Here is a 26,560-nt window from a genome sequence, read left to right on the forward strand (position 1 = left end):
TCCCAAACTCCATATATGCTCAAAAAAGTGAACAAAACCAAAATTGTAATGGAAGTTGGATCTAGGGTCCTCAATGGACTTATTAGGGTGATTAAGATCCACGACGCTGGCAAGAGGACGCCGCCTCGCGCACGATTGGTTGCGCGCGCACGCTGATTTTTGCCTGCGTCGCGTCCTGTTCAGGACGGCATTTCATGCTTTTTCACGTCCTCTTCAGGACGGGACGCCGGCAAAAATCAGCGTGCGCGCGCAATCGAACGTGCGCGAGGCGGCGTTCAGTGAACTAAACTTCGGCGGGAAAAAAAGCGGGTGTATGCTACGCCCACTTTCGGGCCCTCTCTAGTATTTTCAGCACAGGTTACCCCGAATTTAAAAATCAACAGATATCAATAGATTTAGCGAGTAAACTATATTTTTTCAGTCAAAACTATCAGAGATTTAGATTTCCAAGCATCTTTGTTGAAAGATTGTAATTTGAATATGCCTGGAAAAACCCGGGGAAGCCCAACGCAATTTCCGGTTCACCGTTAATTCCCCGCCCCCTTTCCCGGCCTGTTGAGGGCTTCTGTTAAATCCCCGGCCCCCCGTTGGACTACAGGCGTTAAATAGGTGTTAAATCCCCCGCATGACCGCGTTACCTACCCGGTATGTCCCCGGGGTCGGGGTGCCGGGCTGTCAATTGACTGGTGCATAATTTACTAAATCCCTAACTTAAATCCGCTTCTCAAGAGCGTAAAACTATGAGCGGAAAGATCTATCATGAGCGGGAAGCTCTCTGTATCGCTAACCAATAATTTCAAAAGAATCTGAAAACAAGAAAAATGCTTGAAGATTTCATTCATTTACCCCCACAACTCGATGAGACCGGTACTTCATGTAATCTACACCCAAGTGTACCAGTTCGTTACACTGTTACATGGTTACATGGAGTACCTCGCCACGATGGTGACAAGTTTTTATTGACAAGGCCGTGAGAGGACTGGGAATCAAATTTTCGCGCGCAAATCTCCAGAGACTGATCCAAGATGGCGGTGACGGCTGAACGACCGTCACTTTCACGACACAAAACTCCCCAAAACCCCCACAAACAGGATGGAAACTGCCATATGATGACTTACTTATAATCTACCATGAGCGTGGGGCTCAGCCAAGTGGATTTCGATCCTAAGGTATGTCAACGGTAAATAAACCGGGGGATCTTGTAGGAAGTTGATAACTTTTGAATTTGTTGACATATTTCGTCTTTCTTTCGTCTCGTAAGTACCGATGTAGTTTTCTAACTGTCTCGTATGACTGCGATATGCCTCATTAGAATATTTTTAATTTTGATTCTACCCGATCAGGGGCCTTTCAAAACCAAAAGATTCTTTTTTCCCAACTTAGCGTGCGGTGAAAGTTGTTTGTGTAGCTAAGCTCGGACCCTGAGCTTGAATCGAAATTTATTTAGAGGTGTTATTTATTCATAATTGCGTAGAATTCAAAATGGCTCTCTTACTTCCTTTGTCCTTCTTTATTCGCGAATGAACATCCTTTGCCTTTTGCCCTGTGGGCTTATTTCAGGTGTATTTTGAATTCACAGGAAACCATTTTGCGCTAAAAGCCTCCCGTTCGACGCGAGGGCAGGTGTCAATAAACTCCCGAATAATATTTTGTCCAGTTGGCTTTATTGTTTCCCTCTCAGCTCTGTTAATGCGCGTAATGAATGTTCTCGAAGTGACATGCCCTAGGACTCCGACAGACAGTTGGTTATTAAAACCTAGGAGATACTCCTCTTTTTACTTCATTATTTATTCTTTTTGTCAGCTCATTCAAATTGTGTAAAGACTGGTGCATTATTCTAAATAAAGGTAGCACAATACGCGACGGTGATCTGATAAATGACAACCTTCGGCATAGGAATACACGAGCTGAATACGAGACCCAAGCAAACTTTGAAGGTATTTTATTGACTTCAGTCTTCCGATGTTCAAGAATTTTGATCTAAGTTAAGAGTTAATTTGTGTTTGAACCCCAGCTACAAGCTTGAATATCCTAAAGTTACTTCAGAACAAAAGGTTTTGAGCATTAGCTTAAAACATAATCGCAATATTTATAAAAACGTTTGAATACAGTATCTTGTTTACATTGAAAATTCGTTTGACTTTTGCAAGATATTCAAGTTTTTAACGTACAGTAAATATCAAAGACAATAATGAAGAAACTCATGCGCAGTGTGAAGCTGGTGTTAATTATTAGTATATCCTTTCAGGATCGTGGAAAATAAAATTATGATATGACAAATACAGAATTCAAATAGCTCCCTTCTAAAAAAAATAATGATTTTTTTAAAAGTAGCCTTTTTGTTTAAGTACAGGGGATGTCATTCAGATAGATTCCATAAAAAAGTCAATGATGTCAGTCTGACATTTTGAAGATATTTTTCATGGATCGGTGTTTATACAGTCTCATGTTTGTGGATGGTTTGTGTCTGACCATGGTTTGTAAAATCATTTTTTAAAAGGCTTCTGTTTAGTCTTGCGACGTTTTCTCATACACGTTATGAAATTGAAAAATCAATTTGTTTAAAAACATTTTTATTTGATGTCATTTAGGATTATTCTTATTTACTTATGCAATATCAAATTCATTAACACATTTTAAGTATAATCGTGGAATCAATTATTGGTCCACCTAGTTTTTGGCTGCCAAAAAATCTGAATACTGATTTCCTTATATGCTGCATTTCACATACATTGATTGGAATTATATAATGAACAAGATTTAGATGTATTTTGAACGAAATTCCATGAATTGAAAATTTTCTCATGTATTTGTGTTAGCTAAATCTGCCATGATTTTTATTTTAGAAAGTGATATGATATAATGTCATATATAGGCCTGAGAACAGTATTTGTCCAAACTTCCATGAGTAAAAAAAACAGGAACTAGAAATTGCAATGTATAGCATGGCTCTTCCAAATACCCTTTCATGGATTCTCGTGCAAGTAGCCATGTTATAACTGTGACAGATTAAAGGTAATATACGATATAGCTTTCGGATTTTTATATTTAACTATATAATTGAGCAAAGATATTGTGACAGAGGACCCATTTCAGCATAATATGTATAATATACACCTATTTCACAAAAGTTTGTATGTGCAAATGGCAAATGGTAAATGGCTTATGGGTACTAATTATTGGTAAAATTAAAGGTGTTCAATAAAGTCCAGCAACGCAGCCCAAACATTGGTAACCTTTAACAGATAATTGTCTTGATTTATTCATATTCTTCAAGACGCATGGTTACTTTTGGTCATAGAACTGCCATTTGCCATTTGCCAATTGCAACTGACAACCTCTATTGTAATAGATGTATATTGGTTCTTTCATTTTTTTTAAAGAGTATTTGTTTTTGTGCTTAGCAGTGAAATGCCAGGGAGACATTGCTTTATAGTTTATTATTGTTTGGTCTCATATCTTATTACATGTAAGTATATATACTGCATTCTTTCAGGCAATAGAAGATGAAGATGAGGCTGCCCTTGATAAAGAAGACCAAGAAAGGGAGCAGGAGGTACTGTACAGTATGTGTGAACAGTATTTTCATATAACCCTTATCTTACTAAAACACTGATTGCTTTATCAACTTCTTGAATTATACTTTCTTTTTCAAACCTGATAAATATTTTTTTGGTAAAATATTTTGTTTCATTCCAAAATAATGTGATATTCAGCATTGGTTGTTGTTGATAATTTTTCAATGACGGAAAATTCTCTCTCATTTTTATGCAGGTGGTACTTTTGAATTGGGATTATGCAACAGAACACCTTTAGCCCAGTGTCTTGTTCTATAGTTCTTAGGCTTGACAGGCCAAATTATCACTTTTCTATTAGTTTCTGTCAAATTGTCAGTACAAATATCTACTGTTTTTTGTTTTTATTTGGCAAATTTACATTTTTAGGATGATACAAAAAGTATAGTTTGACAGCACTGTTTGCAGAATTGAACTTTCCTTTGAAGAATGCAGAAGCAAAAGTTGTTATTTCCTTACTGTATTCCAACTCCATTAGATTATATGTTTTTGTTTCAGAAAAGACTAAAGATGCATCAGTTATTTCTAGTCTAATGAAAATTGGCACTTTTATAATAAAGTCTAAAATGATTGAGGAGAGAATAATAGCAATTGTGACAGGAAAATTACGAGAGGAAGTGGAGTATTATGCAAGACAACAGCTTTTGGTGATTTACCCCCCTTTGGGCACCTAGCTTAAAGGGATTAATTGCTCAAGCCAGCATATTGTATTTCAGTTATCTCTAGTCTTGATTGCTAGCACACGTTCACAGCTTCACTCTATAATTCTTTGTTCTTTTCAACGTTTATATATCAAGCTCATATTTTCCCGCCCTCCCACCCTGGGCTTTGTGTGAAGGGTGGCAGAGAGGTTTATTATTATTATTTTAGTTTTTCATTTATCAGTTTGTAGTGATTTTATAATAAACTTCTCTTATGCCAAACACAAAACAGTGTCAGTGGTTTATGTTGGGTTGAGGAATTATCACTGTATGCAGAGGAAATTTATATTATCTGTACCTTCTTTACCTGGTCTGCAGTGATTGCAGCTGTTGTGGTGTCCCTCCTATGTGTGTTTGTCTAAAAAAGTGAGACTTGTTAGTCTAATGCTAGACGAATTCATTATTTTTATTAGATTTATTAATTATTCAACCAATACCTGCTATTGGCCAAGACTGAAAAGCTTGCAGGCTTTAAAATTATGGAAAACAATTTGAGGCTCTATAACATACAGCCAAAGCAAACGAGTTCAAGAAGATATCATACAGCAGTTCAATATTTTTCACTGCAAAATGTTGCCTTGTTTCTGGGCAGGCTGTACAGCCCACTAATCGACCAATTAGAGCACTTAGTGTTGTAGCTGTTTGATAAATGCTAATCCCTTTCTACAGATCCGCAAACTCCTAGCTGATGAGCTGGATGATGACTTACTAGATGAAGACAATGCATCTTTTTCCTCTCACGATCTACGCAGCACAACAAACAGCCGAGCAAGTCAGCCTCTGGATGATTCTCTCAACTTACCACAAGATTCTGACTCCAATGAAATGGCCGATTTTCCTCCACGGCGAGGAGTGTATGAAAAACCACCACTGATGACGCAAAAAGGATCTAACTTAATAAACCAGTCAGCCACTAGTATGCAAACCCATCACGGGTTCCAGTATGTTAGCTATAACAACCAGAATACTGGTCACTATCAAGACACTCGGCATCTCATGCCACACCCGGGCGATCCTGGCACTGTTCACAACCCTCCCCTCAATGGAAATAATTATCATGGCTATCATGACGACGTGGAGATAGGCAGTTACAGCCCAGATACTAATAGCAACGAAGAACAATACAACGAGAACGGCTATGAATATAATGACCATTATGGAGCTAACCACCAAGGCAGTTACCACAGTGATCCAAACAGTTTCCATGGTGACCAAAACAGCTATAATGGTGATCAGGGTAGTTACCATGGTGATCAGGACAATCACCATGACAATCAGGGTAGCTACCATGGTAACCAGGAGAGTTACCACGGTTACCAGGATGGTTACCATGGTGATGATCAGAATGGTAACCATGGCAAACAGGACAGTTACCATGGTGATCATGGTACTTACCATGGTGATCAGGGTAGTTATTATGGTAGTCAGGGTAGTTACCATGGTAATGATTATCCTTTTGGTGACGAGAGTATCCAGTTTCATTCATACCACGAAGATCAGCATGCTGAACATAGTAGCAGTAGCAAGCAGGGCGGAGGAGAAGGCTTGCATAAGCAGGACGTCTCACAGGTATGTACAATTCATTGACATTATTTATCTAGTAAATATATTTGAAGATGGTAACATGGGGAGTAGTTACCTAGCCTACTGGAAAGGAATTGCTTGGGTTACAAACATCTGACTCCAAAAACTGATGTATACCTAACAGACAAAATTTAGAATTCTTCTCTGTCTGATGAATTTGCATGCCCCAAACGTTTTTAGATAAGGGTACATGTATACACTTATTACAAAAATACTGGACCCTAGGCTAGGTATGTAGACTCACTATTTGTGAGCTTACTTCATTATAGTTAACCATTTGTTTGTCCAAACCATTTCCAGACTCCTTCGTTTCCTGGCAACTACAGAGTCCAGTACGTACCAGGGTACAAGCCTAAGGCCGCACCTTACCAGGACCAAGTGGAGAGATCTGGTCAAGAGGATGTCAGAAAACCTGTGCCGCTACCTGGTCAGTCAGGACCAAACACTGTTTGGCGAGACATGCGGCAGCAGACAGACAAAGGTAAAGCCATGCCTAAACAGCCAAATAGAAAAAAAATAGCCAAACAGTTGTGCCCAATGGTACCAAGCCACAAACAGTAGCCATGCACACCTCTTGGCCAACAAAATTGGTCCTTTCTTGGTCAAAAATCTCGAGATTTTACACATTTTCACAAAGTATCTATACCTGCACACCACCTCTTCCACCCCCCCAGCAAACCATTGCTTAAGGCCAGATGCTTGTGCTATTTGTAGGCCATTATGGGAAATGCTGTGAAGCTGTTTACCAACATCACAGTACCCTTGTCTTTTTGTGAAGCATGTTAAGTGGTCTGGCTTTAAAGAGCTACTGTCAGCCATACCTTTGTTATGTATTGTCTTTAACCAATATTGGAAGTCAAATGAGAGGAGAGGAAATCTTGACAGGAAATCTTGCAATTACTACCTAAAAATAAAATTATATGGTTTATATACCAAATACAATTGGAAATATCCCAACAACTTACCCAAATCAGCTGAGGGGAATGGATGCTTTTTCACACTTGGTACTTTGCTAAATGACAACATGGCTGCTGGCAGAGGCTCATTAAGATTCTTTTGTTTTGTTACCTTTATCGTAACCATTGCCAATGATCTTGATCTTCACTTTTGACTCCGAAATAGACTCCTCCCCAGCTCCAACCGATCCCAGTGAGTATGGTGGTTCCCAGAAACCCGACACCCAGCAGTCAACTAATGCTGCACAGCTGCAAGTGCTCTACCAAGCCAGGGGAAGGAAGATAGAAGAGCTGAATAATAAACTGCAAAAACAAGAGGAGGAATTGGGACGACAGATCCGAGTACTCAATCACCAGCTCATGATGGTCAAAGGTACATTCTCTATTTTGAACCCTTGCTGAAGAGCCTTTGTACAGTATATTTGTTGTTTTGAGCCTTTGTGAAGAGGTTTAGTATATTTGCTAGTTACATTTGCTATTCTGAGCATTGGTACCTTTGCTATTATATTTGCTATTCTGAGCATAGGGGGGGGCATAGCTAGCAAATAGAGGCAGGGGGGCATAGCTAGCAAAGGGAGGCAGGGAGGGGCATAGCTAGCAAAGAGAGGCAGGGGGCCATAGCTAGCAAAGGGGTCAGGGGGGCCATAGCTAGCAAAGGGAGGCAGAGGGCATAGCTAGCAAAGGGAGGCAGGGGGGGCATAGCTAGCAAAGGGAGGCAATGGGGGCCATAGCTAGCAAAGGGAGGCAGGGGGGGCATAGCTAGCGAAGGGAGGCAGGGGGGGCCATAGCTAGCAAAGGGAGGCAGCGGGCCATAGCTAGCAAAGGGGGCAGGGGGGCCATAGCTAGCAAAGGGAGGCAGGGGGGCCATAGCTAGCAAAGGGAGGCGGGGAGGGGCATAGCTAGCAAATAGAGGCAAGGAGGGGCATAGCTAGCAAGTGGAGGCAGAGGGGGTCACCAGGGGCATAGCTAGCACGGCAGGGGTGCATAGCTAGCAAAGGGAGGAAGGGGGGTCACCAGGGCATAGCAAGCAAGGGGGGGCAGGTATTTTTAATGCATTATAAAGGTATAATGACCTGCCCCCAAGTCAAAGTTTCTAGTTTTAGCCATGATAACTCTGTAATTGCAGTGAGAAAAATGCTTTACCTAGGGAACCTAGGGAAAAAAGGCAGTTTGCATTTGCAAATCTAGGTTTGTATAGCTGGCTCCAAACTGCTTCTTATTGATTGCATTTCAGATGAACATGCTGGCATGGCTACTAGTCTAGAACAGGCACAGCAGATCGCACAGCAAAGCAAACAGGACATCAGTCGAGTGGAGGACAAGCTTGAAGCATCTCAGAAGAAAATTTCTCAAATACAGCAAGAGAAGCAACAGGTTAGGATGTGCTGGGTTTGTGCTAGACTAGGATGGGTTAGGCTATGATGGCTAGGTTAGGATGGGCTAAAGACCTGGCTAAACATTCAAACATGTTCGTCAAACATTGAAATCGAACTCTCGTGTGAGCATGTTTCGTGAGGTGGCTAAACAAAAAACATTTTCATAAAACATGAGCGTGTGCACTTTTTCCGTTATGATTACGCGAGAGATCAAAGTGGCGCCATTGGAATTTCGAGCTGGGGTTTGATAAAAACACGAAGCGTGCGCAACGTTTTGTGTGATGAGTGGAAAAATGATAAAACATTTGCGTTCAATGCAAAGTGTTTGATGAAAATGTTTTGATCTTGTTCAAACATCTGTACGTGTTGTGGAAGCCAATTGAGTGCCATGTTTTGTGGGTGGCTAAACGTACAAACATTTGCCTCAAACGCAATGTTTGACAAACATGCTTGAATGTTTAGCCATGCCTTAAGTTTGTGCTAGCTCAGGATGTGCTATGTTAGGATGAGTTAGGTTAGGATTTAATATGTTAGGGTGTGCAAGGCTAGGATGTCTTATCATAATTCATGACTAATGGCTTGTCCACAAACAAGACTTTTTATCTCTAATTCTGGGTTGATAAGACACAGTATCAAGTCAAAGGCACAAGGATGCATTTTCCAGTTTTCATTTTCAGCTTTTTTCAAATGTCTGCCACTTCTATACAACTTGATTTGTAGATCATGTTTTTAATGGTACTTTTTTAATAAGCTATGTGCACACGTGAACTCTAAGTAAACAGCTACAGTAGACTTGATTTGTAAACATCATAGACAATAAGCAAACATTCATAGAGGTTGTGTAAACACAAACTGTGTCTATATTGATGATCCATCATCAAACCTTATTGAAATTCCTGTATGTAAAAAGGGATGTTTTACAAGATTCAAGTCACTCTATTTAATCCCTCCTGTTAACCAGTTTTTGTCTATAACTAGTGCTATAGTAACAGTTTAGTTATAGATTCAAATCAAGCTATATGTTTTTGTCTTTTTGCTCAGACTGAGGAGATGTTACATACTGCCAACTCAACTATTGACAGCCTAAACGAGCAGCTGTCCCAGATGACAAGAGCAGATGCCCTTACCAAGGCACGCGAGCAGCACGAATCCATCCTTAATGCTGCAAGGAAGCGACAGGAAGAAGAGATTCTCAGACTCAAGCAAAAACTTGATGAGTCGCGCTTGTCACTTGACTGGAAGGTATCTTGTGCAGTGCAGCAAAGAAATTAGTATTTATCAGATACTAATTAGTATTATGAGATGCTTCATTTTTTGTTAAGTTTGTAATTTTATATTTTGTGGTGTGAGCACTGCTTGATTTAGGTAACTGCTTATCTGTAGCAAACATATTTTTTGCATTGGCAGACAGAGGAATCAAACAGATTAAGAGATGAGGTCCTTGAGAAAGGTGACATAATCAATCGATTGACGAAAACCCTGGACGACACACAAAGACAATGTCAGGAGCTGGTGAGAACAGGTAAGACTTTAAAACAGTACTTTTTATATAGAACTATACACATGCAGTACTATACACATGTTGTAGGATACACATGCTGTACCACACACATGCAGAACTATACACATACTGTAATATATGCATACACACAGTGCTATACACATGCAGTGTCATACCTAACATAACATATCTGTAGCTATGATCTCTTGGCCTCTAAGAATACCCCTATAACTAACTACTTGGTGTAGAGTTGCTATTATAAAGAGCGAGACAGAGAGGGACAGTGGCAGAGATCACCTTCCATGTCTGATTTATCAGAATATGTGATCATCATTGTCTAGGGATGTCTGATTTATCAGAATATGTGATTGTCATTGTTAGGAACAGTAGCAGAGGTCACCTCCCTGAGAAGTCAGCTTCGGGATGCCCTTGGTGCCAGGGCAACTGCTGAAAAGAGTGTGTCATCTTTCAAGGTATGTGTTATTCAAAACTCCTTTTATTTAACCTCCAGACAAAACTACTTTCTAGCAAACTAGGGAAATAAATAGAGAGCTATTTGTTTATATGCATCAGACAAAGCCCAACTGACTCGCAAACTCCCTGCCACCTGTAGAGTGTGGTCCAATCTAGTAGGCAATTGGTAGGGAACTGCAGACATGATGTAGAATATCAGGTGGTCTATGTAGGCATGGTGGCATGTATAGGCGTGGTGGTCTTTACTTTCCAAGGACTAAAAATCCATCAAGGGCATTGCCATGTCTCCCCTGTTGGCATGCTGTGGATCATGGCCTCATGTTTATCTGTTTGCATGTCCAGAATGAAGTAACAGACTTACAGGAGCAGTTGAGTGTGTATCAAAATGCTCTCAAGTATGGATTTGGTGGGGATGCAGCGGATGCATCAGAGTCTTTCAGTGTGGCCAGGAACCTCGACGCAGAGAGCTGGGCTACACCTAAACCAAACATGTAAGTGTTGTCAACTGAAGCTGATTAACTCCCTTTGCAGACCACCTTAAACAGTCTGCAGGTTTCTGCATTAATACAAAATCTTTTGTGTTTATGCTTGACTCAAGAATTATTGGCTTTTAATAGATTATTTTTTGATGCTGTGCTCAGCTGATACACACAATTGATTTTTGTTTGCCTACAGTTTTTCAGGGCCAGTGCAAAGTTCATCTTATTTTTATGTCTGTCTTCAGAACCAATGATTCCCAGCAGGCTGTGGATGGTTTGCGTCGTGAATTAGGGCGCAGCATGGAAATGGTTAGTGCTAAGGCAGAGAGAATAAAAAAACTGGAGGCAGAGGTAGCAGACCTCCAGAGCATGGTTGAGCAAGACAGACAGCGGGCAGAGAGAATGGAAAAGCTTGCGTTGGAGCATGAGGTGTGTATAAATACATGTAACAGACAATGGGCAGAGAGATACACATTCGTTGGAGCATTAGATGTGTATAAATGACATAGCAGGTTGAGAGAATAGAGAGGCTTTCATTGGAACATGAGGTCTGTATGAATAACAGACAATAGGCAAAGAGAGTGGAGATGCTTGCATTGGAGTATGAGGTCAAAGGGTCAAGGGCGGTGTGTTGGGCACAGTACAGTAGGGTGAGTAGGGAAATGATAAAGAGAAAAGGGCAGAGGAAAGAGTAAAAATGGAAGAGTGATTAGGAAAGGGTAAATGGCTTCAAGCAAACAGTTAACAATGCTCCTTTATTATTGTCATCATCAGAAAAAAGTGCAACAGTTGGAAACAGAACTACAGTCGAAATCATCAGGACAAGGTACTATTGAACCACCCAGCATAACATAGTTTTCTGAAAGAATCTTGATCCATGCACTACTCTCACAAATAATTAGCCAAAGAAAATGCTTGTTTAATTGCTCACTTCTTTGTATTGGGATTCCTGTCATTCAGAATATTTCTTTTGAATAGCAAAATTTTTTTTCATTACTTGCTCCTTTGTCAACATACTTTCATTGTCATTTTGTGATTGCAGGTGGAGCAAATGAAGCAATCATCAAAGAGATGGAACAACTAAGACAGGAGCAGCAGGTACTAGATAGATCTGCTCCTGGTTCTACCCAACAGGCAGTTGACCAGATCAATAAGCAGTAAAGGGAAATCAGTTTTAGTTAAATCATGAGATTTGCCATTTACTTGTTCAGTTTCACAAGTAGCTGTTTTCTTGGGCTCCTTGCCCTCTTTTCCTTATATTATGTGTTTTTTTTCAGGACTACCAGCACAAGTTGGACAAGTTGACCCATGCAGAACAGGAACTAGAGGAAGAGAATAAGAACCTCAGACAACACATGGCAGAGGCAAGTAGGACCAGCCTAAAGTAAATTACCCACCCTTCTCCGTCACCTCTCCAAACAGACATAGAAATGTAGTATAAGCAGGTAGGACCAACCTTCCTCTCTCTAAATACACAGACGGATATGGCAGAGGCAAGAAGGACCAGCCTAAAGTAAATTGCCCCCCCACCCCCCATCCATCCACACGCAAATATGGCAAAGACAATCTCCACCCCCTCTGTGCTAAGCATATGGTAGGAAAATGGTAGGCACAAATATGTTAGGCACATATATGTTAGTCACATATATTGTAGTCTCAAATTGTGTAGGAACAAGTAAAGTAGATACAAATGTTCAGCTCTTTCTCCACCTCATTAGCACACATGCCCATGTTGCCTTACAGAGGCAAGGAACCTCCCCCATGTACCTGCATTAAGAGCTATTCAGAGGTAGCACTATGAAAAATAACAAATAATTTTGTCTACACAGATGGTCAAGGAGTTTGATCAAGACAAGCAAACCAGCTTAGAAAAGTAAGCTGCTCTGGTTACATGCAATACAAAATGGGGAAACAAAAAGAAAAATATTGTGCTATTATATAGCTTTTAAACAATAAATCTTAGTAATACATATAGAAAAACCCAGACAAAATTGTGACAAATGAATAATGAGCATTTTTCCCTATTATTTATTTGTTTATTTGTTACTTCCTTTTCTTAGGTGCAGGGAAGCCTGTCTTCAGTTACATGAGGACAGTAAGGCCAGACTTCGCACAGAACTAGAGAGTGAGCATCAAAAAGCCATCAAGGAATTGAGGTAAGTATAAAATACTGTTGATATTTCTTTTCGCTGGTGCCTAACTTAATGGTTACAGTTATGATGCGCTCTGGATAGGATAGGGGGAATCGGCCCTTAAATGTGATTAAAGTGAGGTACAGTTGATTAGTGATTTATTTGGTGGAAGAAAAAGAATTTTAGAGAGAATTACCTTGAATTATACATAAATCCAATAACAATTAAGATGAGTTTCAGCGAGGTCCAATTGTATGGTGGCCCATCATTTTTTAAACATTTTTCTCAAACATGAAAAAAAAATCGGGGAAAAAATTTTAGAAATTAAAAAAAAATCTGAGAAAAAATATTCAAGAAGTAAAAATCTATGGAAAAAAATAAAACTGAATGAAAATGGAAAAAATAGACAAATTAGAAAAAATATATATGGAAAATTCTAGTAAGAAAAAAATGTATTAAAAAACTAGTATGAAAAAATAAAAACTTCTAGTAAGAAAAAAAAGTTGAAAAAATCTATAAGAAAAAATAAAGTTGAAAAAAAAAATGAATAGGAAAATAATTTTATACAATTTTTGAGAAAAAAAATCTTGAAAACAATAACTTTAGTAAAAAAAATCCATAAGAAAAAAAAGTTTGAGAAAACAAAGTTAAGTTAGCCCATGGTTATCATAGCCAGCAGAGGTTCTTCGGTGAGTACTTAATATAGCCATACTTTGTCGGAAATAACTGGGTCGATTTTTTCCTGCTAGCAGAGGCTTTTCCCTTGTATCTATCTTTACATTGGCCTGTTTATTTGCTATTCGGTGTGTGCGCGGTGTTCTGTTCTTGATACAAAAACAACTCGGCTACGTGACACACACAGACGCGAATTACTATGATCAAAGAGTCACAGAAGAGAGAGCTTAGCTCGCAGGGTAGATCGTTTTGCTCTCAAGGCAATTTCTTAACTTTAAGTATACTTAAAACTATCCGGTGCTCTGAAGTTTGTTTGGGAGTAAACGGCCAAAAGTATGAATACAAAAGTCCGGAAGTTACAAACAGATTTAAACATGGTCGAATTTGTCAATCGCTTTTTGCCAGCAAAACCAAGTAAGAAATATGCTTACAAAAAAACTCCACTGAACAAGTATTTCTCCAACTTTTTTTTTCTTATAGATTTTTTTATCTTCTTAAAGAATTGGTTTTAACCTTTTTTCTCAAATATTTTTTTAAACTTATTTTCCTATTCATTTTTTTTTCTTATAGATTTTTTCAACTTTTTTTTTCTTACTAGAAGTTTTTATTTTTTCATACTAGTTTTTTTTATACATTTTTTCTTACTAGATTTTTTTTCCTACTAGAATTTTCAAGTTTTTTTCTAATTTGTCTGGGTTTTTTTTTTGCATTTTCATTTTGTATTATTTTTTCCTTAGATTTTTACTTCTTGAATTGTTTTTTCCCCGATAATTCTTTAATTCTAATTTTTTTTCATGTTTGAGAAATGCTATAATAACGATACATTTTCTCCTACTAGATTTTTTTCCCGTAATTTTGTTCTTACTAGAATTTTCAAGTTAGTTTTTTTTTTCTAATTTTCTACATTTTTTCTTACTAGATTTTTTTTCCCGTAATTTTGTTCTTACTAGAATTTTCAAGATATTTTCTAATTTGTCTGGGTTTTTTTTTGCATTTTCATTTTGTATTATTTTTTCCTTAGATTTTTACTTCTTGAATTTTTTTTTTCTCCGATAATTTTTCAATTCTAATTTTTTTTTTCATGTTTGAGAAATGCTATAATAACGATACATTTTTTCCTACTAGATTTTTTTCCCGTAATTTTGTTCTTACTAGAATTTTCAAGTTAGTTTTTTTTTCTAATTTTCTACATTTTTTCTTACTAGATTGTTTTCCCGTAATTTTGTTCTTACTAGAATTTTCAAGTTTTTTTCTAATTTGTCTGTTTTTTTTTTTTGCATTTTCATTTTGTATTATTTTTTACTTAGATTTTTTCTTCTTGAATTGTTTTTTCTCCGATAATTTTTCAATTCTAATTTTTTTTTTCATGTTTGAGAAATGCTATGATAACGATGGGCCACCATACAATTGTGCTTTGAGGGAGAATTGATTGAGGATCCATTGTCTCTAGCGACTCTATTGAGGAAAAGAATGACGAGCTGATCAGAGTAAAGGAATGCTACATTCAGTTGAGAGAGGAGAGCCGTACAGCGGAGCAGATAATACGACAGGAGATGGAGAAAGAGAGAGAGCACCTACTATCAAAGGTAGGTCTCCTGAAAATGACCATATCTTCAAAGCAAGCCCACTTGTAACGATTGTACTACCAGCTCAACCAATACTTATGAAAATGAAATGTTTCAAGAATAAGCAGTGCTAAATAAATAGGTTATTGGCTGTCTGAAATCATAAACTGCACAATTTTGCAAACATGGATGTAAAGTTAAGACAATCTAAGGAACACATTTGATAACAGAATACATACCTTCGTGTTATTAAGGACAAATATTGAAATTGTTTATTTTCTGTGAAGTTTTATCAACTTTAAGAAGAAAACTGAGATAATGTTCTGTGGGTCACAATGGTGCCTTTGTTAATGGTCATCTACTGTATAGAAAATAAGTGAAAGGCGTTGACCAATGTTTTTTTTATGTCAAAAGTCTTTGAAGGGAACCCTATAAACGCACCTGTTATTTGCTCATAACAAAGCCTTTATTTTTGACGTCGCAGGAAATGTCTGAAGCAGTCAAGTCACTGAAGAGCACCCTTACAGCACGACATGAGAAAGAACTTGAAGCTGCTCGTGAGTCATGGCAGATACAGCACTCTCAGGACGTAGAGAATGCTGTTAAGGAGGCCATAGAGAAGGCTAAGGAACAGGAAAAACAGGTAACTGAGAAATTGTCAAGCAGGTTTGATGGCTCAGGAACAGGAAAACTGACTGAGAACTTGTCAAGCAGGTTTGTTGACCATACCTACTGTATTGTTTAAAAGTAAATGAATTGTATTGTATTGAAACCTTCACATTTACCACAATTTATATTTATGTCTACGTATACTTCTTACTATATTACTCTTTATCTGTAAAGCAAATAACGTTCCACTTGTAAACTGCTTTTACCGAATATTTTTTTTTCTTCTCAGCACAAGTTTTTTTGTTATGAGATAATCTTTTGTCATCAGTAGGACAAATGACCTTCCAAAACTGGCATGAACATTTTAACTGTGAAAAGTAATTATGATTTCTCTGCCTAGAAACAAGTCGAGTCCCTTCAGGCAGCAGTGCATGAGATGGTGGCTACAGCAAAGGAGGAGTGGATTCACCAGGAGCTGGCTGGACAAGTAGAACAGAGGCTGTCTGAGGCACGAGTCCGGTGGGAGGCAGAGGCAGCAGAGGAGGTGAAGAGTAGGGTGAGGGAGGCCCTGAAGGAGGAGCAGCTAACGTGGGAGGAAGAGCACAGGGAGAAGTTGAGACAGGAAGTGGACGCTGCTGTGGCCGAGACAAAGGTGAACATACATGCCAATAAGCTTGGCAGAAAGCTTGTGTTTTCTTAGGATGAAGACTATATTAAATCAGATATGTATTTTTACTGTTAGCAAATTTTTGGTCATTTATAGAAAGAATTGCGGAATGATCATACCAAAGTACCCTCGAATAGGTCCATTATAAAAACTGGTGGGTTGTCAATTGAATGTTGAAGAGTTTGTCATTATTAAGCATGTGTCTTTGCTTCAAGCTAAGTTTGATAAGCCATGAGAAAGTTTTTGGTTTAAAAAACTTTCTGTTCAAAACACTTTCTGCTCCAAGTTTGATAGGCTGCCATAGTTTCTTGTTCAAAAAACATTTCTGCTTCAAGTTTGATAAGCCATGTCTTAGTTTCCTTGGTCCTTTATGTAGGCCAAGGTTTTCTTGCCATTAGAGGAGAGGTTGAGGCTACCCTGAGGAATGTCACCTAAATATGAGTGGTTATTTTTGTCATCCACCTAATACGTTAAAACAATCATAGTTACAACCCTATTTGCAACTAAATTCAAAACAAATGACAATACCCCTTTAATTTTTGTCTTGCCAGGCATCCGTTACCAAGATCCACAAGGAGCAGTTCCAGAGAGACCTTGACCTTGCCTTGCTAGACGCACGTGCGAGCTGGCAGCGTTCCGCAGAGGAGACAAGTGCAAGGGATATCGAACAAGAGATAGAGGTGGCTGTCACAAATGCTGTAGCTGAGGCTAGAAGTCAATGGGAGAAAGAGGCTGAGATAAATAAGGTAATTGAATATAGAGAGAAGGGGACGAAAACGGGAGGGTGTAGCCTAGAAGTCAATGGAAGAAAGAGACTGAATTGATAAGGTAAATAAACACAGAGGGAAGGAGGTTCAACAACCTAGGGAGCACATCTATAGCAAGGCTCCGTCCTGATATATGTGGCCTAGAAGTCAATGGGAGAAAGCAGCTGAAGCTAGTAAGGTTGGTAGATACATAAAAAAGGAGAACGTGTGAGAAAGAAGCTCAAGCTAAGTAAGGGAGCTCATTGGAATTTCGGCATGATAATTATAGGCTTTATTTTTCATATTAATCTATAATACATGTGACATTTCCAATGATTTCACATTGATCTGACATGGTATATCACAGGGGGTCACCTCCCGCACCACGCTTGCCAAGGAGAAGCTGCAGTGGCGAGCAGAGGAGGCAGCTGAGCGTCAGAGGGCGATAGAGGCTGCAGTAGCCCTTGCGGAGGTGGACTGGCTGGAGGAAGAGCAGAGGAAGATCTCGACTGCTGTTGATGAGGCACTGTGGGCTGCCAGGGACACTTGGGATGATAAGAAGCAAAGGGATATAGGTACAGCACACTTTTACTAGCTGCTCGTACATAGATACGATAAATAAGCAAACCACACATACGGGAGAAACGTGCATGCAAGTAAACAAACCACAGGCGAAAGTTGAAGGTTGGTTCTCACTTGGACGTAAGCGCAAGCGGAACGCACGTAGTTTTCCGATACTCACTAGAACACCATTAGTACATCCCTAGAACACATGTGTTTCTGTTGCCATGTAGCACGGGCTGTGGCTGATGCACGCCAGGAATGGGCGTCTACCCAGGAGCAAGAAGTAACACGTGCCCTTGAAACAGCACACTCGGAGCTCGTGGACGAGTTTGATCAGCGGACGCGTGAAGCTGTAGAGATGGCGGTCATGCAAGCTAAGGTACGACAGAATGGTGTGCTGCTGCTGAAGGGTTTGTAGTTTAAGTCGTGACAGAATGATGTGCTGCTGCAGGGTATTTAGTCAAAGTTCAGTTTCTTGCAAAAAATACTCATCAATAGAACCACCTCAAATATGACTATATACTTTACACCCATTTCACAAAAGCTTGTCAGTGCGAATGGCAAATGGTAAATGACAAATGGCTTATGGGTACTAATTATTTGTTAAATTAATGGTGTTAAATAAAGTCCAGCAATGTCAGAGCCAAGCATTGGTAACCATTAACGGATAATTGTTTTGATTTTTCCATATGCATGGAGACGCATGGTTACGTTCGGTCGTAGAACTGCCATTTGCCAATCGCCATTCGCTATTTGCACTGACAACCTTTTTTGAAATAAGTGTATATACCCACTTAACACAATTCCATTTCCAAACTTCCTATACCTAACATTGTCAATGCCTCAAACTAACTAAGTGTTGTTACAAGGCCCTATGGCAGCGAAATCACGACAATAACAACAATAACCATGAGAAAGAACAGAATATTGAATCAATCAAGGACAAACTGTGGGCAGAGTTCGAAGAGGCGAAGGAAGACAGTGTGAGGGAAGCACTGGACTCAGAACGCGAGAAGTGGCGCAAAGAGTATGAAAAGACGACCCAAGACGAAATCAACAAGACCATCTCGTACCTAGAGGACCAGTACACCAGGGGATTAGAAGAGTTCAAGCATAAGGAACTCCGGGAGGCCCTGGCCCAGGCTCGTGCAGACTGGGAGAAGGAGAGGGAGGTGGAGATAGATGAGCTTTTACAGGTTAGTGAGCATGTTTAAAAATTGACTTGTAAAACTCGTACACTTTGACTCAGTACTAGTTGTTAGCAGGTAATGGTATACAGTGTATGATGTAGTGTTGGCCGTTGGCCACCATGTTGGAATTGGGGCTGCAGTTTTCCCACAGGCCAAGTGGTATGGGGCACCAATGGCGGAAGGTTTTTCACTCTTGCCCCTCCTTTAAATCCAACATGGCGGCTGACTAGCCGATACATAGTCTTTTATGTGACAAATCATGATCATCGCCTGCAAGTAGGCTACATTATAATCGTGATGGAATAAAAGAGCCACTAGGAACACATTTAGATGTAGTCTTCTTTGTGTTTCAATTATTGCTTGCTGTTTATCAAATAGAATAATAATATTTCCTTGTCAAAATAGTCCCGTCTTGAGAGTGAGCGTCACAACTGGAGTGCCGCTCGTGACCAGGCCACCCAGATTGAGATAGACCGCGCACTAGTAACTGCTCGAGAGGCCTGGGCTGCAAACTATCATGATGAAATGGAGGAGCGTGTGTCTTCTGAGGTCTCCCGGGTGCGAGAGGAAGTGGCATCTCACGCGGAAATGGACAAAGAGAAGGCTGTGAATGAGGCAATCAAAGACGTGACAAGAAAACTGGAGTTGGAGAAGAAAAAGCTGAGAGAAGAACTTAAAAGGCTCAAGGTACCTTACGTGACAGACAACTGGGAGGCCATTGTGACCATCAAACCCAGAGCTGGTTGACCTTGTAGGGCGAAATTTATTGACAAATTATAGACGGATTGAGATTAATATTGCATCTTTCTTGTTTGTTTAAAGGCAACTCAATCACCAGAGAAGAATGTGAAACGATGGGAGGAGGAATGCAAAGCCCTTCGCAATGAACACGAAAACGAGCTACAACGAGTTCGTGAAGAGAGCGCAAGAGATGCCCAAGAAGATGCCGAGCGTGAGCTGGAGCAGAGGCTTCCTGGTATTTTACAGGAAGCGAAACAGCAGTGGGAGGAAGAGCTCGAGGAAGAAAGGTAATCATGGGGGAACAGGTGATCATAAGAAACAAGTGATCATAAGGTAACAGGTGGTCACAGAGGAGTAGGTGGTCATTGGGGAGCAAGTGATCATGAGGGAAAAATGATCATGGGGAACAGGTGATCATGGGGGAACAAGTGATCATGGGGAACAGGTGATCATGGGGTAACAAGTGATTATGGGGGAATAGGTGATCATGGGGAACAAGTGATCATGGGGAACAGGTGATCATGGGGGAACAAGTGATTATGGGGGAATAGATGATCATGGGGAACAGGTGATCATGGGGATCAGGTGATCATGGGGGAACAAGTGATCATGGGGTTCCGGTGATCATGAGGATCAGGTGATCATGGGGGAATAGGTGATCATGGGGAATAGGTGATCATGGGGATCAGGTGATAATGGGGGAACAGGTGATCATGGGGGAACAGATGATTATGGGGAACAAGTAATCATGGGAAACAGGTGATTATGGGGGAACAGGTGATCATGGGAGAACAGGTGATCATGGGGAACAGGTGATTATGGGGGAACAGGTGATTATGGGGGAACAGGTGATTATGGGGGAACAGGTGATCATGGGGAACAAGTAATCATGGGAAACAGGTGATTATGGGGGAACAGGTGATCATGGGGAACAAGTAATCATGGGGGACAGGTGATTATGGGGGAACAGGTGATCATGGGAGAACAGGTGATCATGGGAGAACAGGTGATCATGGGGGAACAGGTGATCATGGGGAACAGGTGATCATGGGAGAACAGGTGATCATGTTGGAACAGGTGATCATGGGAGAACAGGTGATCATGGGGAACAGGTGATCATGGGGGAACATATGATCTTGGGGAACGTGACCATGGGGGATTGATCCCAAAATCATCTAAATATTGTAATATCTTATTAATCTGACTCTAAACTATGATTTAGCACGTTTCCAAGGTTGATTTAATTGGGTACCTAAAAAATTCTAAATGAAATATCTAGTACAAAAAAGCATTTCAGTCTGATTTCTAGTGTAGAAGCTGGGCCAACCTTTCTGTCCTCCACTAAGAAAATTTTCAAAATGTGATCTTTTTCAATATGTTTTATAGGGTTCAACTAGAAGAACAGCACCAGAAGAAAATTGCTTCCTTGCTTGAGAAAGCCAAACAAGAACACACAAAAGAGCGCGAACAAGCTGTACAAGCCGCTTGTGAACGTGCTGTAAAGCAGCAACAGCAGCTCTGGATGAATGAACGCAAGAAGACTCAGTCATCACTGGATAGAATCAAACAGGAGATGACTCGTGTGCAGCAGAAACATGTGAACACTATAGAAGCGCTCAAGCGCGAGCATGCCGAGGAGATGAGCAGAATAAGGGATGAGGCCAGCAGACAGGTCTCCATCTTATCCGACGCACCGCAGGTATTCGAATGAGTGTGTGTAGTAGAGTGGGGTTGGGGTGTACAGACAAAATAAGCAAAATCTCTGTTTTAGCCAACCCACTGGTCACTTGTTATCTACTGCATATACTTAGAAGGGTAGGGTGTTGTATTATATGAGAATATAGCAGAATCTCTGGTTTTTTTTGCTGACACAAGACATATTTTATTGCATGTAATGTTTGGTGTTGGGTATGCTGAGGAGTTGCTTAGCATTTACAGTTGAGGGGGGTTAGTGCAAGCCGTTGGAATGGGGTTCAAAGGGGAGGGGGTTCTGATAGATCCAGATTCCCAGATTCTCCCTCAAACTTAAAATAGATATGTAACAAATGACTCCTTGTCTTCTTTAGACACCTCGTGGCCAGGAAAGTACAAGCGACACAAGCTTTGGAAGCGTGGATCAGCTGACTGCAGCACGTGGGCTTCATGAATTACGTCATCAGTACCTGGATACTGTTGCTAAGATACGGGATGATGTTCTTGACCATGTGAAGCAAACCAAAATAAGTGCAGCTAAGAAAATCAGGTTAAACGCTTTTTTTCTCATTTTCTCATTTTTTTTCATCAAATTGCTAAATGAATAAATCAAATTTCATCAAATTGCTCAATGTAGGGGCATCGCCTGTTTTCTTTTTTATATAGCTACTTTTGCAGGACTTGTATTTACGCCTGTTAGGGTCCTATTTTACAGCTCTTCTTAGAAATTTGGAATTGTGAAAGAGACAATAGTATTACATGCATGGAAATCTTACATTGATGCATACATAAATAATCGTGTATTTACATGAATGAAGGGCTGAGGTTACAAAGGAGCGACATTCCACCGCCAAGAAGCTACGCAAGTACTACATACAGTGCCTAAAGCAGCTACTGGAGGAGGATAAGGCAGCGTCCGATAGTGACCAGCCCATCACTAGTGTACAGGACAAGATGGAGCGCATGGCCCGAGCACTCGAGGCCGCTAGTCCTGATGTGCCCAGCAAAGGTAAGGCAGTTATGATGGATGCATGGCATAAGAACGCAAAGCCGCTAGTCCTGATGCACCCATCAAAGGTAAGTCAGTTATGATGATGGATGGATGGCCCAAGAACCCAAAGCCGCTAGTCCTGATGCACCAATCAAAGGTAAAGCAGTTATGATGATGGATGGATGGCCCAAGAACCCAAAGCCACTAGTCCTGATGCACCCATCAAAGGTAAAGCAGTTATGATGATGGATGGATGGCCCAAGAACTCAAGCCTGCTAGTCCTGATGCACCCATCAAAGGTAAAGCAGTTATGATGGATGTATGGCCCAAGAACTCAAGGCTAGCCCCTGCAAAGGTAAGTCAGTTATGATGGATGCATGGCCCAATAACTCAAAGCCGCTACTCCTGATGCACCCATCAAAGGTAAAGCAGTTATGATGATGGATGGATGGCCCAAGAACTCAAGGCTGCTAGTCCTGATGCACCCATCAAAGGTAAAGCAGTTATGATGGATGCATGGCCCAAGAACTCAAGGCTAGCCCCTGCAAAGGTTAGGCAGTTATGATGATGGATGGCCCAAGAACTCAAGGCTGCTAGTCCTGATGCACCCATTAAAGGTAAAGCAGTTATAATGGATGCATGGCCCAATAAGTCAAGGCTAGCCCCTGCAAAGATAAGGCAGTTATAATGATGGATGGATGGCCCAAGAACTCAAGGCTGCTAGTCATGATGCACCCATCAAAGGTAAAGCAGTTATGATGGATGCATGGCCCAAGAACCCAAAGCCGCTAGTCCATGCATGACTTGATACCACTAGTCCTGGTGTTCCCAGCTTAGATAAAGCAGTTATGATGAGAGCATTGCTATAGGCACCTGAGGTCGCTATGCTCCCAGCAGAGGTAAAAGGATCATAATATAAGCACATGGCTTATTAGTGTAAGAAATAGGTTGTTGTAAAGGTTAATAATATCTCACTAAAATTGTACTGCACGAAATTAAAAACTGCTTAAAATATCAAACAGAACTGTCGAGTGCGAAAATATGTGGCAAAATATCAGTCAAACGTGTGTGTTTTCTAAAGGCCTGCCAAATGGTCTTTCTATTTTTTCATGTGATAAATCCATAAAGGTTCTAGTTCATAATCCAACTGGTATATAATTTGTAAAATATCTAATTAAAAACAATGTCTATAAGTAAAATGTGCTTCTCCATTAGAAAATGGATCAATGGGACAATTACAATTCTATTCCAGATCCAACAACTCAACCTAAAATACTCAAATCCCCAAGCAAGAAGATCCAGATACCCAGAACTACCCAGTCAACCTCCAAGGATGACCCATCCCAAACCAATCGGCTGGGCGAGTATGGTCCTCACATCACTCGGCCGGGGGAGTATGGGCCAGATGGGGAGAGTGATTCCCCCAGGCCCTCCCCCAGCGACAAAATTCTGAATGACTCTATAATGGACAAGTACGAGGAGTTGGACAAGGAGTCCAAAAAACGAATAGACTCAATAATGAGCAAAGGCCAGCCTCCGTGGGACCCGGAGCATGCCAATCGAGTTCTTCCTGAGCGTGAGGATAATACTCCTGTTGTAGTAACTCACACTAAACCTCTGTCAGTGCAGGGAAGATCTGTGGCATCCACTATCTCAGTGACTTCAAATGAGTCCGATTATACAGAACTTCCCACCGTAATCCATAGCAGTCCAACTAGAGATAGTGGAAGCCTTCCTAGAGCCCGTGGGGGCCAGGAGGGCCGGCCTGCCGCAACTAAGTCTGCCTTAGGTGAGATTAAGGCCAGGGTTTTAGGTAAAGATTCAGTAAAAAGCCCAAGTGTGAAGCAGCCTGTTCTTCAAGGCCTGAAGGCAAGGAATGCTAGGGTAGATAAATATGGATCGCGTGATAACCAGGGTGTGAATGGGACACCACCATTACCATCTAGGCCAATAGTTAAGATGACGTCACAAGGGGACTCTTGACCCTCCCCATCTTGACCAGTACGTAGGCAATCCAACACCCCCTCTCCACCCTCAACCCCTCCACCACCACCACCACCACCATTACCTAACATTGACCGATAAATGATTGACATCTATGGAATCTCATGACTACATGAGTATCTCCCCCTGGAGATAGAATAATCATGCTATAGCAATCCCAAGCTATGGTAGACAAGCTTTATGGTATAGTCCAGGTTACCCCCGTTAAACTACATTCCTATTACCCCATTATTTATTAAATGAAATCTCATGGTACTTGAAAGCACTGTCAAGTGTCAAGCCGTGGCGCTGTGTGTACAAAAATCTGTAAAACAATTATTCTTTTGTATATAAATGTTCAGCGAAGAGAATAAAATCCATCGAATAAAGATTGAGGTGTATTTGATACAACAGTCATGATAGTCAAATGTTTTGTCACTTTCATTTAGATTTTGATGTGAGAGTAAAATTTTTAAATTTAGGGACTGTGAAATAATGATTAGGAGTGGGGCTGTACAACTAGTGGGGGTGCACTAAGTTAAGATGATGCTAAGATAGGTGGTCAACCCGAACCTTTCTGCATAAGGAGGGGGGGGGTAGCTACACTATTTTTTTATATTATAATTATTTTTCCATACATTTGTATTGTTAGCCACAAGTGCTTAATATTATACAGTGGAACCTGGATTTTACGATACTGCGTTTTACGATAACCCCGATTTTACGATGTCGTTACTTTCTCCTGGCGGAAATACAGTCAAATGTATAAGAAATTACCTCGATTTTACAATATTGGATACGACGATATTCTCGATTTTACCATACAAATCTGTTCTCTCGAACGTATTTTTAATCCTCGATACAACGATGTTACAGATTCTGTCTTTCAACATAGAGAGAAAAACTGGACACGTACAGTATAGTTAATCGATTTTTTTGGCTTAACAGATCTTGTTAAGGGAAAGTTAATTTATTATCCCGAGAATTAATTGACCCCCCCCCCCCCCCTTTCAGGAGGAACAAAACTTTCCATGCACCCCCTTACGCTTCCCCCATGTTTTCGTACCCCCTCCCGAAAACCGAAGAAAGAAGAAGGAAAGGAAGGAACGGCAATGTCAAATTAACGTGATCAAGAGATAAGCTGCAAACTGGACAGAAAGCGGAGGGGAAGGATTGGCTGAAAACATTTCTTCAGGAAAACTGAAGGCACTCAGTTTCTCAAAGATTCGACTAACTCCAGGTTGCAACCTGATAATGGTAAAATTAAAAGTAAAAGAAGCAAAAAAGCTTTTCGATCTTATCCTTGCAAGAGAAAGCGCAGCGCGAGAAAAGAAAGAGAGAGATGAGAGACAGCGAATCAGATATGAGCGAGGATTCTGATGATGCAGAATGAGCGCTTATACGTTTCGGTTATATTTAAGATATGAAACATAAGCACTCTATAATATTATATAGCGGAAACCATAAAAAGATGTATTTAGGGTGTATACAGGTTGCATTGCATAGATAAAACATGGCTTAATACGTATCCTGGACTCCTGGATTGTGCATGCCAAATAACTACCCCCAAACCCAGACAGGTTAATTAAACCAAGAAGTCTGATTTGACACTTCGCCGAATTATATAGTAGAGACAGCACCCAAAATGATCAGTGACCCCCCTTTTAAAATCCAAACACTTTCGACGCCTCCTCCCCTTTAGACCTCGGAAATTTCTCGAGGCCCCCCCAAAGTATCCTCACGCCCCCCCCCCCCCCCCCTTCCCTTCGGGATAATAAGTGAACTTTCCCTAAATACAGATTAGGGAGCGGTCATTAATTACTGGGGGGGGGCACTTAATATGTAAATGGGGCTACGTATTTTTGGGCGCGGATTTAGGGGGGTCACATTTAGTTGGGCTGTCATTAAAGGGGGGTCACGTTTTTTGGGCGTCGAATTTAAGTCTGGTTTGAATTTGATACTGAGCAAGAGAGTCATTGTTGAAAAGAAAATTGTATTCAGTTCACAATGTTTCCTACTATTGTCTATCTAGTTTCATGTTGTTCAGGTACCGATCTTGTCTTAAATAAATTTTGAGAAATCCTTTCATGGTTGACAGACAAAGCTGCCCGTTCAAATCAGTTGAACAAAACCTGGACTCAAATGTTTTTGTTAAAATTGCCGACGACGTAGTCGTTTTCTAGCGACACCAGTATTAGTTGTTTATCTCTGTGCCACCCTTAAACTAGCGAAAGGGAAGGTTCATACTTTAATTAAATAGGACAACATTTCCATGCTAGCTGATCTATATTTTAGTAAAGGTTATATACATCTACACTTAGTCTAAGTTCAAACGTCGTATTATCCACGCGAGCCGTAT

At 40.4% G+C, this 26,560-nt stretch overlaps 1 protein-coding gene across 2 annotated transcripts; it reads left to right on the plus strand.

The window, feature by feature from the left end:
- Positions 1-993: 993 nt before the first annotated feature.
- LOC5518638 (centrosomal protein of 152 kDa) lies at positions 994-24,590 on the plus strand. 2 transcript variants are annotated; one of them, XM_048725197.1, is made up of 30 exons: positions 1,025-1,169; positions 1,848-1,937; positions 3,497-3,556; positions 4,946-5,845; positions 6,161-6,341; positions 6,983-7,189; positions 8,051-8,190; positions 9,234-9,434; positions 9,600-9,714; positions 10,075-10,166; positions 10,510-10,658; positions 10,892-11,075; positions 11,421-11,472; positions 11,689-11,744; positions 11,924-12,010; positions 12,476-12,519; positions 12,707-12,802; positions 14,904-15,039; positions 15,503-15,661; positions 16,028-16,279; positions 16,846-17,040; positions 17,408-17,615; positions 17,835-17,983; positions 18,474-18,800; positions 19,200-19,481; positions 19,617-19,822; positions 20,922-21,234; positions 21,602-21,777; positions 22,046-22,236; positions 23,471-24,590. In XM_048725197.1, exons 2-30 carry the CDS (start codon positions 1,878-1,880, stop codon positions 24,199-24,201), a joined length of 5,949 nt encoding a protein of 1,982 aa, XP_048581154.1. In that variant the 5' UTR covers positions 1,025-1,169; positions 1,848-1,877; the 3' UTR covers positions 24,202-24,590. The 2 variants fall into 2 exon arrangements, with proteins under 2 accessions (XP_048581155.1, XP_048581154.1); XM_048725198.1 differs by lacking the exon at positions 1,848-1,937 and having other exon boundaries at positions 994-1,169.
- Positions 24,591-26,560: the final 1,970 nt, after the last annotated feature.

Source organism: Nematostella vectensis, chromosome 3, assembly GCF_932526225.1.
Source record: "Nematostella vectensis chromosome 3, jaNemVect1.1, whole genome shotgun sequence".
Lineage (NCBI taxonomy): Eukaryota > Metazoa > Cnidaria > Anthozoa > Actiniaria > Edwardsiidae > Nematostella > Nematostella vectensis.

What these genes read in the sequence shown, in the direction of transcription:
- LOC5518638 (XM_048725197.1), top strand. Translation starts at nt 1,878, where the DNA reads ATGACAACCTTCGGCATAGGAATACACGAGCTGAATACGAGACCCAAG. An exon ending in GACCCAAGCAAACTTTGAAG is followed by an intron (nt 1,938 to 3,496) that starts GTATTTTATTGA and finishes GCATTCTTTCAG; the next exon opens with GCAATAGAAGATGAAGATGA. An exon ending in TCAGGAGCTGGTGAGAACAG is followed by an intron (nt 9,715 to 10,074) that starts GTAAGACTTTAA and finishes TGTCATTGTTAG; the next exon opens with GAACAGTAGCAGAGGTCACC.